At 59.3% G+C, this 15,793-nt stretch overlaps 1 protein-coding gene and 1 long non-coding RNA gene across 2 annotated transcripts; both read left to right on the forward strand.

The window, feature by feature from the left end:
- Positions 1 to 2,370: 2,370 nt before the first annotated feature.
- Positions 2,371 to 3,483, forward strand: LOC121043088 (uncharacterized). The gene is made up of 2 exons (XR_005796685.1): positions 2,371 to 2,745; positions 2,968 to 3,483. It is a non-coding gene; the product is annotated as an uncharacterized LOC121043088 (long non-coding RNA).
- A 409-nt stretch (positions 3,484 to 3,892) lies between these two features.
- ZNF696 (zinc finger protein 696) lies at positions 3,893 to 10,916 on the forward strand. Its single transcript, XM_040494613.1, has 4 exons — positions 3,893 to 4,155; positions 4,398 to 4,534; positions 5,876 to 5,982; positions 8,532 to 10,916. Exons 3-4 carry the CDS (start codon positions 5,967 to 5,969, stop codon positions 9,602 to 9,604), a joined length of 1,089 nt encoding a protein of 362 aa, XP_040350547.1. The 5' UTR covers positions 3,893 to 4,155; positions 4,398 to 4,534; positions 5,876 to 5,966; the 3' UTR covers positions 9,605 to 10,916.
- The last annotated feature ends 4,877 nt before the right edge of the window (positions 10,917 to 15,793 follow it).

A 15,793-nucleotide genomic window follows, 5' to 3' on the forward strand; every position in this document is an offset into this window, starting at 1 on the left:
ACCCCTTCCCACCCTGGGAATCTGTCCATGCTTCCTTCCTCCCTCCCCACTGTCTCTAATGAGATGATGGTGCTGTCCCCAAAGTCTCTCTGTGCTGTGGCTTAGAGTCTGGTGACATCTGCCTTCTCCCTTTCTGGTTTCAGACCGTGAGCACAGAACCCAGAATGAGGAGCAGATTCGCCTTCAAGAAACCCTGGAGGGGACTGAGCCGCAGGGTGTCTGGGGGCAGAGCTCCCAAGGCCTGGGCCACCGGGTCCTGCAGAGGCCATGGGGGTGCACAGGGGCGGGCAGGGCTGCCACACAAGACCTGCGGGCCTCAGACAACCCCCAGGGAGGAAAGGAACCACCGACAGGAGCCTAGAAGCAAAGCCAGGCTCACCGCGAACCTGGTGACCCACGCAGAAGATTGGACAGGCGCGAGCCCCCGGAGCTGTGACCCCAGCTGGAGGCGCCCCTCGGAACCCGGCAGGTGATCCAGCTGAGCGATCAAGCGATCCGCCAGGCTGAGCGCCCCCCGGGCCTCCCGGCGCCCCCACCCCCCACCCGGCCCCCAGCACCGGAAGCTTCCCGGCGGGGAGAAGCCTCCCGAGCGCGCTGAGCGCGGGAGGGCTTTGGGCCGAGGCCGGCCGCGGTGGAGCATCCGCACGGGTGCGGGAAAGCCTTCGTGCCGGCTCGCACTTCCCGCCGCCGGCGGCCGGGAGCCCGCTGCCCCGAGTGCGGCCGCGCGGGGCTTGGGGTCCTCCGGACAGGCGCCCCCTCCTCCCCACCCCTGGCCGAACCCTCGACCGAGGCTCAGCCGGCCGGCCCGGCGCCCACGGGCGCTTTTGTACGGCCACCGGGCCACCGATGTCTTTACAGGATTATTACAAGAGGTTTAAAGGATTATTACAAATCGCTGGTACCATCTGGCCCCTTACGCCAAGTGTGCGGGATTGAGCTCCGGGGCCTGTCCCCCACACAGTCCCGTCCCTCCATCGGCATGGCTGCGGGGACCGCCACTAGGCAGCTCGGTAGCCCTTGGCCGCGGGGAGGGCGGGAGTGAGGGCCGGGCGGCCTCTAGGTCGGGGTGGCTCAGCCCCCTACCGTCCGGTCCCAGTCCCTGCCGGGAGGCGGGATGGAACCCGAAAGGCTGGGGACAGCGAGGGGCGTGTGCGGGGCGGGGCCCGAGCTGGACTGTCCAGCGGGCGGTGGGAGCCAAGGCTCGCGGGCAGGAGGCAGGACTTGCCGTTAGCAAAGTCGCCTGTGGGAGGAGCAGCTCTCCAGAACACCCGAGGTATTTCCTTGGAAGGCAGAGGGAAACCTGTTTCTCCATTGAGATCATCCTTTTAAATGTTTTAATTTTTACATGTTTTTTTTAAATAATTATTTACAAATAAATAATACAACATATATACACAACATATAGTGGGTGTTTACCGATGCCGCCTGCCCTGAAAAAGCTTCTGCACAGAGGACGTGGGGGGTGGGCTGGCCGGCTGCTGCACTTGGGGCTTGTAGGAGAGGCGCCCGAGGGAGCCGGAGTCTGGGGGAGGCCAGAGGCGGGAAGGTGGGGGGCTGCAGGGTACTGAGGGAGCTTCTGGGTCTCCCCGCCTGGGATCTCCATCCTGCCCTCTTCTCTTGCATTCTGAAGCTCCTCTGGGGCCAAAAGAGGCAACTGTCCTGGCAGGGAGTGTGGGTTCAGACCACCGGGGCTCATTCCCTCCTGGCACCACTGTTGGCCACCGGCCAGTCCTGTCCTCTGTGGTCTTGACTGCCATTTTTTCTTCAGGCCACGGTAGGATCGCACAGCCCAGTTCACCTGGACCTGGCTGTGCCTAAGGCCTGTGCTAAAAGGGAACCACGAGGGGCGCCTGGGTGGCGCAGTCGGTTGAGCGTCCGACTTCAGCCAGGTCACGATCTCGCGGTCTGTGAGTTCGAGCCCCGCGTCGGGCTCTGGGCTGACGGCTCAGAGCCTGGAGCCTGTTTCCGATTCTGTGTCTCCCTCTCTCTCTGCCCCTCCCCCGTTCATGCTCTGTCTCTCTCTGTCCCAAAAAATAAATAAACGTTAAAAGGGAACCACGAAGAGCCCGCAGGCCTCCCCCGAATTCTTTCTGCCCTCCGTCTAGTGACCCGCCGTGTTCCAGCAGCGCCCGTGCTGGGGGCCCAGCCCCGGAATGACAACGACCGACAGAGCAGAGCCCACCTGCTAGCAACGCGCGTGGGCCGCCATGGTTTCCAGCCACAGAGCCTGGGTGCCTGTCTGCTGGTGGAAAGTAGCCGGGATTATCCCGGCCAAGCGAGGCGGGTCACTTCCTTTTTCTGTGCGCCAGCTTGCTCTGGGAATCCAGATTTCCTTGTCTGCAAAGTGGCGTCTCTCTCAGGGTTCTTAATACTCGAAGAGGTGGTTGGCACAGTCGGGGCTACAGACGGGCCGCATCAGTGGAGGGACAGGTCGCATGCACTGGCTGGGGCCACAGGCCAGTCGGCGTGAGCTTGGGCCCATTCCCTCAGCACCTGCCCGGTCCTACTGAAGAAGCCCCTTGGCTCCTCAGGGCACTTGCCAGCTCTTGGGGGCCCAGGGCCTGGACCCTTGAAGTCAAGTGGACAACCGCCAAAGCAACAGCGTCGGCAGCAGGAGCTCTTTGGCACCACCGGGGGCACGCACAGGCTTCGAAGGGCCTGGGGCAGCCCACGCGGTCAGGAGCGGCTTCAGCAACCCAGGGAATCCAGGCTTCCTGGCCGGGACCAGACCCTTGATGTGACCAGGTCTGTCACTTTCCTCTTCTTTTTAAGAAATGTTTATTTATCTTTGAGGGGAGGGGGAGGTGGCAGAGAGAAAAGGAGAGAGAATCCTACGAGCCATGAGATCAGGGTTCCATCCCACGAGCCATGAGATCATGGCCCCAGCATATCAGGAGCCCGACGCTTAATCGACTGAGCCACGCAGGCGCCCGACCCCCCGTCGCCTTTCCACTTCTCATCCTACAGGGCTCGGTGTGGCCTCGGCTCCAGAATGATCTAGGGGGGATCGGAGGGAAGAGGAGCACTCCCCAGAAGGAAAGGTGCTGCGCTCTCATCAGAACGCAGGAGGGAAGGGATCCTGAGCCGAAACAAACAACAGCCACCCTCAGATGCACCCCTGAACCTGCTGGAAAAGAAAGATAACCCGCAGCCCAGGATGAAGTCACCGTTCTAGCCGGCAAAGAAAAAGCCCTCTTCTGGCACCCGGTTGTGGGAGCAGCACACGCAGGACAGGAAGCGACCCGGACACGCCTGAAGAAGAAAACCGTTCGCCATCCGTATTGATGATTTATAGAGTAACACCCGTTGTCCACCTGGCCTTTGGTCGGACCCTAGCCTAGATTCCCGAAGCAACAGTGCCCTGGGCCCCTTTCCAGTGTGAGCCCCTCACCCCACGCGACGGGGAGAACCCCTCTCCTTCCCGGGTCCCCCAGACGCTTCGCGGCTACCGTCTACCTCTGCTCAATGCACCGTTTGCACTTCTCTCCGGCTCGCGTTTGATTTCGGTCCTGCGTGAAGCCTAGAGCCCCCTCGGCCGGTCCTGCGGACCCTCCCGTGGGTCCTCGGGCGGCGCCCGCCGCCGTCAATGTGAAGCCCCCACTGCAAGCCGCTGGCGAGGGAGACCGGGAGCCAGAGGGGGTCTCCGCAGCCGGGAGGAGGGCCGCGATCGCGAAGCCGCCCCGCCGCGGGCGCTCCCGGCCCCTCTCCGGGGAGCGGACCCCCGGGCCTCCCTCGGACGGCCCTCTGCCCCCGCGGCGCCGCCACCGCTCTCCACCCGCACGCGCCTCGTCGGCTCGTTCGTTCGCCCCGCGGCCGCCTCGGCCACCGTCTGGCCTCACCCGGGCCCGGCTGCAGGCGAGGGAGGCAGGGCTCGCAGGGGGTCGCGGCTCCGGGAGGCGGGCGGGGCGGGCGAGGTCCCCCGGACACCGCCGCGAGCGGAGCCAGCGTCCTGCGCGCGCAGCCCACGCGGGGAGCAGCCGGGGCGCACAGTCCCCCCACCCCGCCCCGCGGCCTAGAGCGTCACCGAGAGCCGCCCGCGCCGCGGCCTCCCGGGCAGCCGAGCGCACAGTCCTCCCGCGGCCTAGAGCGTCACCGGAAGTGCCCGCGCCGCGGCGCTGGGGACGGCGGCGCTTCCGGCGGACGGCGGGGCTGCAGGTGAGTGGCGGTGGGCGGCTACGGGCTGTGCCGGGGCGGGAACCTGGCGCCCGGGCGGGTACGTGCGTGTCTGCCGGGCTCTCGTTTGGAAGGAGCTGCACGTGCGCCGTGGGGAGTGACAGCCTCAGGGGCGTCTCCCCGGACCGGCGTGACGGCCTCGGGAGCCCCCTGACCAGTGAGATGGCCTCAGGGGTCGCTTCGTTACCAGCTGCTCACGCACTTGAACCTTCCCTTGTTTTTAGTCGAAATGGCGTCATGTCCAAGGTTTCTTCCCGAGCAAGTTGGAGACGAAATGTCCGTACAGGCAGGTCTCTGCCAGCACCCGTGATCTCACTGTTGGGGTGACTCCCCAGAAGCGAAGTCACAGTAGGACTGCTTTGTAAGTTGTCCAGCGCGCCCCCCCCCCCCCCCAGCGGGGCACTTACTCTCCAGCGTTGGTGGAGGACCGTGCCTGTCTCCCCCAACCTTCTCCTCGCCCCCAAGGTGCTGCCACATTAGAGTCAAAAGTGATATTTTAAATTCTATTTCTTCAAAAAAATTTTTTAACGTTTATTCATTTTTAAGAGACAGAATTTGAGCAGGGGAGGGGCAGAGAGAGAGGGAGACACAGAATCCGAAGCAGGTTCCAAGCTTTGAGCTGTCAGCACAGAGCCGGACGCAGGGGCTCGAACTCACAAACCGCAGGATCACGACTTGAGCCGAAGTCGGACGCCGAACCGACTGAGCCACCCAGGCGCTCCTAAATTACATTTCTCAATTGCAAATGAGGTGGGACAAATGAGGGACTTATATTAAAAAATATATTGGCCACTTGTCTGCTTTCTTTTTGTGGTTACTTGTTTGTGACTTTTACCAATTTTCACGTTTTCTCATTAATACGTAGTGGTCTTTATACATTAAGGATATGAATCTTTATGTTACAAACATACCCCCACCCAGTTTTTTTTTTTTTTTCATTTCTTTGTTTATCCTAAATTTCTTTGTGTAGTTAAATCTGTCAGACTTTAGTATCAAGCATAGCAAAGTCACTTCTCAATCCAAAAGTGCACCAGTCAAATAACATTTGTAAGTTTATTTAGTTGAGCATGTGAGAGTGGGAAGGGCACAGAGAGAGAGAGAGAGAGAGAGAGAGAGAGAGAGAGAGAGAGAGAATCCCAAGCAGGCTCTGCGCGGTCAGCACAGAGCCTGATGTGGGGCTCGATTCCACGAACCATGAAATCATGGCCGGAGTTGAACTCCAGAGTCGGATGCCTAACCGCCTGAGTCACCCAGGCGCCCCTCAAATGACTTTTTATTTTGGGGGGGTTCATATTTTTATATTCAAATCTTTACGATTATCAAGAAAAAAGTAATTCCCTAGACACGTCTCCAGACGTTTGAGCGCTGACCGGAGGCCTTGTGGGCTTGTTCCTCATGGAGCGAAGCCACCGCAGGCAGCGAGCGAGCGAGCAGGGGCTGCCACACCCAGCTGCGCTCTCCGTCTGCTGGGGACAGGACGGGGGAGCCAGCGTGGTCCAGACAGCATTCCCAGGGGGTATCCTCCGGGACACTAGTTCCTGGGGTGTCACGACTTTGATTTCTCGTGGCAGAAACAGGCACAGTGCATGAGGTGGCTCCTTCAGGGTCTCCAGGAGCAGCGCTGACCTCTCGGAAGGCATTCTGGGCTCGTCCCCACTTTCCAAACTGGCATTTTCCGCCCCGTGTCTTCTTTCTTACTCAGGCAGGTGTACCCGCTGCTGGCGTTCCCACAAGGCACAGCGAGGCGCGCCCCCAGGTCTGGTCTCCAGCACACCAATGAGACGGCCACCCTGATGGACACACACACAGGTGAGGGGTGGACAGGCAGGTGGGGCTGGGGGGGGGGGACAGCTTAGGAATCGGGGCCCCCAGAGGCCACCTGCCCAGCGGCTAGGGATGTAGCTGGGATGGGGCAGCAGCACCCCATCCCCTCTGCCCGGCCCGGTTCCCACCCCGCTGCCTGCTATCCTCGCCACTGCCTGCTGTATCCCTTTGCTCTCCTGGCCCAGCTCTGCCCCCCCCCGTTTTTCCCCCCCCCCCCCCCCGCCTGGAGACTTCTGAGAATGAGACTCTTAATTCTGGCCCTGTTTCTCAGCACCCCGGCTAGGCTAGCTTGGGCCCAGACCAGGTGGCCGGAAGAGTATGACGAGGGAGAATCTGGCTAGCCTCCCGCCCACTGCCCTCTCGGGCTCCGGGCTCCCTCTGTCCTGAAGACTTAAGGCCATGCTTGAGGGCTGTCGAAGCTGAGGACTCCTATCCAGTTTACTGCTGTTGCTGCGGTGTGGGACAAGTGGCGCTCGGGACAGCACCGTCTCCCCTCCGTGCAGACACACGCGCTGCCTCGGGCTCTGCCACCACATACGCTGTCTGCTGCGTCGGGGGCGGGGCCTGGGTGGAGTGTGGCCACGGCTGCCAGAGCATTCTGCAGAACCCCACACACCTGCTTCTATTCTCCCTTGAGATCAAAGAACCCCAGTGTCCACGAACAAACACTCACCCCTTCTTTGGGCCCTGCCTTGAAGCTGCCCTTCAAGTCCCGGACGTCCAGGCTGGGCCTCTCCCTCCCCCACCTGACCTTAACCCTGGCCAGATCCGGTCCACACAGGGCTCTTCACAGTCCCTCGCTTTGGGATGAAATGATTTTAGCAAATGCCCACGCACACAGAGTGGCGGAAGAGAAACGGGTTACAGCAGAACACACATTTTCAGGGAATAAAGAGCACCCTGTGTTGGTTGCTGGCCCTGAGCGCAGGCCGTGAGATCTCTGGCCTGCGAGTGGGATATGGGCGAGCGTGAGGCCAGCGCCGCCCGGATGGGCCTCGTGCATGTCAAGCTGGGGACAGTTCTCCAGTTACAACCATTCGGGAAGACTTCCTTCCGGCAGGGTCTGTCAGCTCTGGCATGTAGACATTCTGGGACAGAAGACGCCTTCTGTAGGGGTGTTCGTGCGTTCTAGGCTACGCCCCAGCACCCCTGGCCTCTCCCCACAGGATGCCAGGATGACCCCCTCCCAGTTTTGACAACCAGAGATGTTTTCTGACAAAGCCAGATGTGCCCCGGGGGCAAAGCCGCCCCCGGCGAGAACAAATGCTCTGTGTTCAGGGGTCCTCAGGGACCCCTGGGAGGTTGTCACTGGGAGGGCCCCCTGCACAGGGCTGCCCCAGGAGGCCAGCAGGTCACAGGACCGGAGGCCTGACCAAGTGGAACCGGAAAGGGTATTCATGCCCCCTCCCTCCAATTCTAATTCTGAATGACCCTTGCCTCATAACCAGTGCCTATGAGACTCTTTCTTGAATTTCTAAGTCTGCCAAACCACAGGTCAGGCGGGGCCTTCCCAGGGGCCTCCTGTTTCTTAGCCGTGTGCTTGGGCCTGGCCCCACTGCCCTTGCTCAGCTGGACAGCTCCCTCGTTAGGGAACCCATGGGGAATGGCTGTGGGTGCCCATGGGCCCTAACCTGCCTTGCCCCCGCCCCAGCTACGCAGGGGGCTTTATCACCTGTGCCCAGCTCTGGGGGCAGAGCGGAGAAGGGAAGTGCCCCAGTCCGGCAATACAGGCACAGCTTTCTTCGGAAAGCTGGTCTGCAGGCTGATGGGCTTGTCCTGGGGACTGCCCTCCACTGGGCCACCTGCAGGGAAGCATCCTTGTCCCCCTTCCCAGGTACCCCCTCCAGGCCCTGCGAAGGTGGCAAGAACCGCCCCGCATTGTGACCTCCCGGTGTTCTGCGACCACGTCCCTAAAGGCATTTGTCTAAGTGGGTGCATGGTCTGTGCCCGGGAGCCAGCAGGGCCTAGAGCTGGCAGCAGCCTCCCGCTGGGCAGCCGGGCCCCGAGTGGGAGCGGGAGCGGGTTTCCTCAGCCCAGCGGCTCTGTCCCCCGTCGCTGTTGCTTACTCTTGGCACTGATTTCTGAGTAAGCCTTCTGTTGCTTGTGCGGGCCAGAGGCCCTGTGGGTTGTGGGGAGTCTGGGGTTGTAGAAGTGAGCTGGGACCAGGACGTGGGCCACCAGGCGCTCTTAGCCCGCTCCTCCCGGTATCTCTACTTTGGTGATCTGGCTTGCTGCCCGTTTAGTCTGCCTCCCAGGCCATACGGCAGAGCCCAGGCGTCTGTCCCCTGCCCTCCTGAGACTGTGGGTAGAGGCTCAGGCCACCCTGGAGTCACAGCGGAGGGTCCCGATCTGCCCTCTCGTGGCCTTGCCCACTACTAGGAGCACGGCTGTTAAGGAAGGGGAGAGCTGGCAGGAACCGCGCCGGCAGCGCGCAGGTGTCTGCTCTGCGCTGTGACCGCGCCCCTCGCGTGCATGTGCGCTGTCCTAGAGCTTCCTTGGGCCTCAAGTCACACGTCTCTGACCCTCTTTTCCAGCGTCCCTGGCGCCGGCGGCCGGCGGCCGTGCCGCTTCAGTGGCGGAGCGGGGGGCTCCGAGCACGGTGCCAGCGCCGAAGCAGGAGGCTTCCGAAGAAGGGGGGTGCCGCGGGGAGAGCGGTCCGGGGCCGGCCCGGGGGCCTGCCCGGGCGCCGCGGCTTCCGGACGGTCGTGGGGACGAGGAGGCCGGAGGCTCCCCCGGGCCACCAGCCGTCTCCGAGAAACCCGGAGGGGGGGCCGGCCGGGACAGCAGCGGCGGCGTCGCCGCCCCCGACGCAGGCTCCGCGGCGGGGGGGAGAGGCCCCCGGAAAGGGCGGCCTTACCAGTGCGGCGCGTGCGACCGCAGCTTCCAGTGCCACTCGGACGCGGCGAAGCACCGGAGCATTCACTCCGGGGCGAAGCCGTTCGCCTGCAGCGACTGCGGGAAGGCCTTCATCCACAGCTCGCACGTGGTCCGCCACCAGCGCACGCACCACGGCGAGCGGCCCTACGTGTGCGAGGAGTGCGGCCGCGCCTTCGGCCAGAGCTTCAACCTGGTGCGCCACCGGCGCACGCACACGGGGGAGAAGCCGTTCGGCTGCGCCGAGTGCGGCAAGGCCTTCGGCCAGAGGTCGGACGCCGCCAAGCACCGGAGGACGCACACGGGCGAGCGGCCGTACGCCTGCGGCGAGTGCGGGAAGGCCTTCGTCCACAGCTCCAACGTGGCCCGCCACCGGCGCACGCACCGCGGGGACAGCCCCTACGTGTGCAGGGAGTGCGGCCAGGCCTTCGGCCAGAGCTCCAACCTGCTGCAGCACCGGCGCGTGCACACGGGCGAGAGGCCCTTCGGCTGCCCCGAGTGCGGCCGCGCCTTCAGCCGCAGCTCCTTCCTCAGCGAGCACCGGCGCATCCACACCGGCGAGAAGCCGTACGCCTGCGGCGAGTGCGGCCGCGCCTTCAGGGCCCTGTCCGGCTTCTTCCGGCACCGGCGGGTGCACAGCGGCGAGAAGCCCTTCCGCTGCGGCGAGTGCGGCCGCGCCTTCCGCCTGAGCTCGCACCTGATCCAGCACCGGCGCGTGCACGGCGCCGAGTGAGCCCCGCCCCGCCGCGGCCCGGGGAGGGGGGGGGGGGGGGGGAGGGCGCAGCGCCGGGAGACCGCGGGCCGGGGAGGCGGGGGCGGCCTCCGGGCTTTCCGTGCTGTGCCCGCGGCCACCCTGGCCCGCGCTCGGAAGAGGAAGGGAGCCTTCGGGGAGGCTGGTCTTCCCGGAGGGGACGCAGGCCTCCCCGAAGACGGGGCTCCGATGGGGACGGGGCGGGGGGTGGGGGTGGGGGGGTCCTCCGGAACTAATCCCGCGTCCACACGCCTCTTGCGGAGGTGTGATTCGCGTACGGTGAAACGCACGGATCTCGCGTGCGGGTTTCCGGAGACTGGACAAACCATCTGATCTGACCTTTAGAACCATCATTCTGTCCAGATTCTAGACCATTTCCGTCGCCCCCTTCAGCCGTCAGCGTCAGAGGCGAGCAGCGACCTCGTTTCTGTCACTATGGTTCTGCTCGGTCTAGAACTTGATGTAAATAGAATGATTTAATATTTACTTTTCTGTCTTCCTTCTTTCCCTCTACTCCAGGTTTTTGAGATCCGTCTATCAGTGTTTTGGTTTGTTTTTGTTCTTGTTTAGTTCTTTTAAAAGGCAGGAGTCACTGTCGACTTTGTATCAACGCTGTGTTTATGTCTGTGTGTCTCCACCCAAGTACAGCCCTTGGTACAGAAAATGCCAAAGCAGAACAGACTCCACGGAAGAGGGAAACGTGTAGGGGAGTGTGTGAAAGATGGCACACGGAGGAGAGCGCAGGCTGGCGGGAGGCGGCGAGAACACAACTCTGCTTTCGGTGGGCGCAGCTTGGAGAGCTCTCTCTGCTCAGCCTCGGAAACACAGTGCAAGAAAAGGGAGTTTAAGATACCGGTACTTTCAACAAATGTTTCCCCAGCACACACCTGTCCAGGCTTTGTGGCCACTCTGCTGGGAGAGACAGATTCGTGTGACCTCTGCACGCAGGGGCTTCGCAGGTTAGAGAGGTTACAGACCAGGGTAACAAGCCATGTGGTGTCCAACAAAAAGTCCAGGAACAGAAGTTCCTCCAGGGGACGAAGCACAGGACAGAGGTACACACCCATGACGGGACAAGGTGAAGACGCCGGGAAGGGCTCCCAGGAGAGGTGACGCCTGAGCTGGTTCTTCAGGAGTTTTAATCAACAAATGGGCTAAATGTGTTCAAAGCAGGTCAGGGTGCACTAGGGGGTGTGAAGGGGTGTGAGAAATGTGCTCACCCACAGGACCTCGCAATCTGCAGTCAGAAAAGGCAGGAAGTAAAATTTAAGTGAATTCACTGTTGTTGACTTAACCTTTCATATCACACTGTGACAGCGTCGTGGATATATGTGTCACCTGCCAGGTAAGAATGGTGAGATGTCTTTGTCACATGTCCTAGAACTCTGCCGTAATGAATTGAGTGAGGTCCTGTTGTTGAAAGTTTATCGTGGAAGATAAATCTGAGCAGTCACCTGGCCATGAGTTCTGGGGTCCAGCTTCATGATCCAAATCTATCCTGGTCAGGCTGTGGTTTGGTGCCACCTCATGGTAATTGTCTGCTCTGCTTTAACTACTGATGGTGAATCATTTGGGGTCCTGTTACTGGCTGGGACCTCAAAAATCGCACAAGTCTAGGGCTCTTGAGGCACCTATTGAATTCTTTGAGAGAGAGAGTGTGCATGTGCCAGTTGGGGAGGGGCAGAGAGAGGGGGAAAGAGAGAGAAAATCCCAAGCATGCTCTGTGCTGTCAGCACAGAGCCCGATAGGGAGCTCAGCCTCATGAACTGTGGGATCGTGACCTGAGCTGAAATTGAGTTGGTCACTTAGCCAACTGAGCCACCCAGGCGCCCCTCCACCTATTTCTTTTAAGGTGTGAGTTTTAGGGGCACCTGGGTGGCTCAGTCGGTTGAGCATCTGACTTTGGCTCCGGTCATGATCTCCTGGTTTGTGAGTTTGAGCCCCACGTTGGGCTCTGTGCTGACAGCTCAGAGCCTGGGGCCTGCTTCGGATTCTGTGTCTCCCTCTTTCTCTGCCCCTCCCGCACTCATGCTCTGTCTGTCTCTGTCTCTCTCTCTCAGTAATATAATAAATAAATGTTAAAAAATTAAAAAAAAAAAAAGATGTGAGTTTTGGCCCAGGGGTGTGCAGCCTGTAGGGGCAGAATTGCCCTCAGAGTGTATTCAGTGGCACCACAGCTATTGAGCTGCTGGCTCTTGGGCCAGTGAGGTGGGAAACCGAGCGTGGGACTCCCATGCTGAGCCAAGATCCTCAGATAGGCTGAAGGGTCCCAGGTTCATGGTGCCTCTCAGATACCAGTGGAGGAAAGCTTCCCCTACTTAGATCTGTGGTGTTCCTGTTTATAAAGTCAGGCGGTGAGCTTACAGAGATCAGCAGGCACACAGAAAGCTCTCACTGAATGAGGGTCAAAGAAAACAGCAAACGGTGCACATCAACCTCAGAACTCAGATAATGAAATTACCAGATAATGCAGGCAAGGGAGTAGTTCTGTATGAAGTGTGTACAGGAATGAGAAAGCAATAAAAGGCTATCAGGTATGAGCAGGCACAGTTTTTAAAAGACAACTTTTAGAAATTAAAAGTATAATTGTTGATAGAATTCACTAGGTAGGTTAAATATCAGATTAGACACTGCTGAAGAAAGCATTAGTGTAATGGAAGATACATCCAAGGAAATCCAGAATACCACACACACAAGGAGATGGAAAATATAAAGGAAATGTTAAAGGATTTGTAAAGCAGAATAAGAAGGTCTGGCATGGACCTGACAGGAGCCCCAGGAGGAGAGAGTGAAGGAGAGGACACCCAGTGAGGGCCTGCAGTGACAAGCCTCACGATTAGGCAAATTCCAACTTCATCAGCGGCTGGCTGCCACAGCCCACCCGGTCCCTCTGCTCCATCCAAGCTCAAGCTCTCATATTGTGCAAGGTTAAGGATGGAGGTGAAGGTAGGTCAGGCAGGGAGACGTCATCCAACCCCACCAGGGGAAGATGAGTGTTTCCACTCCCAATTTTAACCAGTCCAGTCTCCCCATAATTGGGCCAGCAAAATAATCAACGATAGGAAAAGGACATTGAAATCATTACCAACAGCCTGGAAGTTCCAGCCACCCTCAAGACCCAAAACCATCACCTTCGATAGTTAAGTCATAAAAGGCAACTGCAAACAAGTAGTGCCAATCCACAGCTGAGAGCCTGGAGGGGGCTGGCATGTGTGCAGGCTCGCTCCATTCTTCATGAGGACGAGATGCTGTGCTTCACAGGACTGAACTGTTTTGGAACCCCATTTACAGTATTCCTATGAGCTTTTCTTTATTTAATGAAAAACATAAATTCCCAGGTCTGGGAAGCATGATGTAGAGGAAGCAGCAAAATAAAGAGAAATCCACACCTAAACACAACACCGTGAAAGCACAGACCAGCAAGAAGAGATCTTTATGTCCAAGAGACTCAATCACCCACAAAGCAGCCATGGTCACACCATCGGTCGAGTTCTCAAAGCAACAGAGGCAGCAGTCGGTTGGTGCCTTTGACGTGCTGGGAGGAAACCCCTACAACTGCATGCCCGGCAAAATTATTGTTCATAAAGAAGGTGAACATGGACATTCACAGACACATAAAATATAAGACAGTTTATCACTGGGGCTTTGACTGAAACAGCCTCTCCAGTTTACCCTGCAAAACGAAGGCAAATGATAGAATAATGGTCTTCGACACGAGGTGGAGCGGTGAGCAGACAAAATGACTGATATGAACTAGGTCCAAGCACCACATGTTTCGAAGAGGGATGTCGACTGAAACACTAAACAACAAAGCACGTCTGCTAGAAGGGGGTGTAAATGCTCTCAGATCCTCCTACAGTTGGGAAGGGATGTAAGACTCTAATATTTGATAAATATGTGTAATATAGGGGTTCCTGGGGGCTCAGTCAGTTAAGTGTCCAACTCTTGGTTTCGGCTCAGGCCACGATCTCACGGTTCATGAGTTCGAGCCCTGCGTCAGGCTCTGTGCTGACAGTGCAGAGCCTGCTTGGGATTCTCTCCCCCTCTCTCTGACTCTTCCCCATTTGTGCTATCTCTGTTTCTCTCAAAATAAACTTTAAAAATAAATAAATAGAAGCACCTGGGTGGTTCAGTCGTTTGGGTGTCTGACTTCAGCTCAGGTCATGATCTCAGGGTTCGTGAGTTCGAGCCCTGCATGGGATGAGCCCCACTTCTCTCTCCCTGTCTCCACTACAGCACAGCCACCCCTCCAGGGGTGCACAGGGGCCTACTGGGGCCAGCCTCCCCAGACACAGCCCAAGTATCCACCATGCGGGCCTCATGGGCGACCCGGCCATGCTCACACCTGGCGAGCGGGCTGAGCGCCTCGTGGGTGGGTGGACACAGGCAGCCTGATGCTCGGGGTCACCACACCACACGGGGCTCCCTGTCCCCCTTCTGGCCTTATACTGTTCCACAGTTCTCGGGGAAGGAAAACAGGTGACAGGGGACTTGGTGTCACAGGCATGCTAGTCAGAGAGGTGCCCATCCTACGAAGGGCCTGTGCTGACCGTGGGGGCCCAGGAACCCAGACGACGCCGACCCAGGCCACCTGCTTTCCCTCCTTGTCTGTGGCCTGCACGCTCAGTCTTGTGAGCCGCTCCCCCAGCTTCTGTAGGAATCTGGCGAAAGAAGGGCCACACTTCCCAAACTGGCCCCTGGCCCGCCCACCGGCCAGGTAAGGCGTCGGCCCACGCACCTCCCTCGCTGCCGCCCTCCCAGAGTGGAGGGTGAAGCCCCGGGGCCGCAGGGCCACTGCCTGCGCCACCAAAGAGCCCTCCACAGGATGGAGGGAGAGTCATTCCAGACTTGACTTCACAGAAAGGGACAGTGCAGGCATCTGAAACACGACAGGCAAAGGGGCAAACAGAAAAGCCTTTCCACGCTTGAGAAGATGCTCAGCCCCCTTCCACCTTGTGTGTGTGTGTGTGTGTGTGTGTGTGATTTTTGAGAGAGAGAGAGAGAGAGTCTGAGCGGGGGAGGTGCAGAGAGACAGAGACAGAGAATCTGAAGCAGGCTCTGCACTGACAGCAGCCAGCCCGATGTGGGCATGAACACATGAACCCCGAAATCGTGACCTGAGCTCAACCGACTGAGCCGCCCAGGCACCCCCCCCACCCTGTTCCACCTTCTATAAGAAAATCAAACGTGTGGCAACTAAGGCCCCCTTACCCTGCTCCACACTCCTTGAGAGATGCTGGGTACACGCGGCCCTGGGATGGCACAGGGCAGACGACAGCGGTGCACACGGGCTTCAACCCCAGTCCTCCTTCCAGGAACTCACATTCAAGTGCGCCTGGACGTGGGTACGAGTGGACGTGCTGCCGGAGCGGTGTGAAGAGACGCTGCGGCAGAGCAGCTTGGAAAGTGGGCATCTGTCCCCAGGCAGTCGAGGAGTGTGGGCTCCGTGTCCAGGGGCTGCTCTGGGACGACTGCCAGGACAGCACAGGTGAAAATGCCAAGGTGCCCGAGGGCAGAGGGAGGACAGAAGGCTTTGGGGGGAGAACAGAGCGAGGAGGGGGCAGGCCGGAAGCCTCCAGCAGCTGCCTCTGGGGATCCGGAGGTCAGGAGCGCATGCAGCCTTATTCGGATGAATGTCCTGTGGTCTAATCACTTGGCATCCCTTACACACATCCCACTAGGAGAAACTCCCCTCTGCCTGTGAGGACACTCGTCACAGTGAGAAAGCTTCTAGAACCACAGCCATGGCAACGGAGAATAAAGGGAACACTTCGGTACAGAAACAGGAAGGGTGAGAAGGGCAAACCAGGAGCAAGTATGCCGACAAGTTAGATGGTCCAGGAGAGAGGGACTAGCTGAACAGATGCGAACCACCAAGACTGATGCAGGAAGAAATGGAAAATCCAAAAGGCCTATCACAAGTAAGGAGAATGAATCGGCCATTTAGAAACTTCCCACGAAGAAAAGCCCAGGCCCAGATGGCTTCACTGGTGAATTCTACAAAACACGTTAAAGAAGAAGCAACACCAGGACCCCTGGGGGCTCAGTCGGGTAGGCATCCAACTTCAACTCAGGTCATCATCTCGCGGTTCGTGGGTTCAAGCCCCACATCGGGCTCTGTGCTGACAGCTCGGAGCCTGGAGCCTGCTTCGTATTCTGTGTCTTCCCCTC

The sequence above is a fragment of the Herpailurus yagouaroundi genome, unplaced genomic scaffold, assembly GCF_014898765.1.
Source record: "Herpailurus yagouaroundi ecotype Mexico unplaced genomic scaffold, PumYag 186, whole genome shotgun sequence".
Taxonomy (NCBI): Eukaryota; Metazoa; Chordata; class Mammalia; order Carnivora; family Felidae; genus Herpailurus; species Herpailurus yagouaroundi.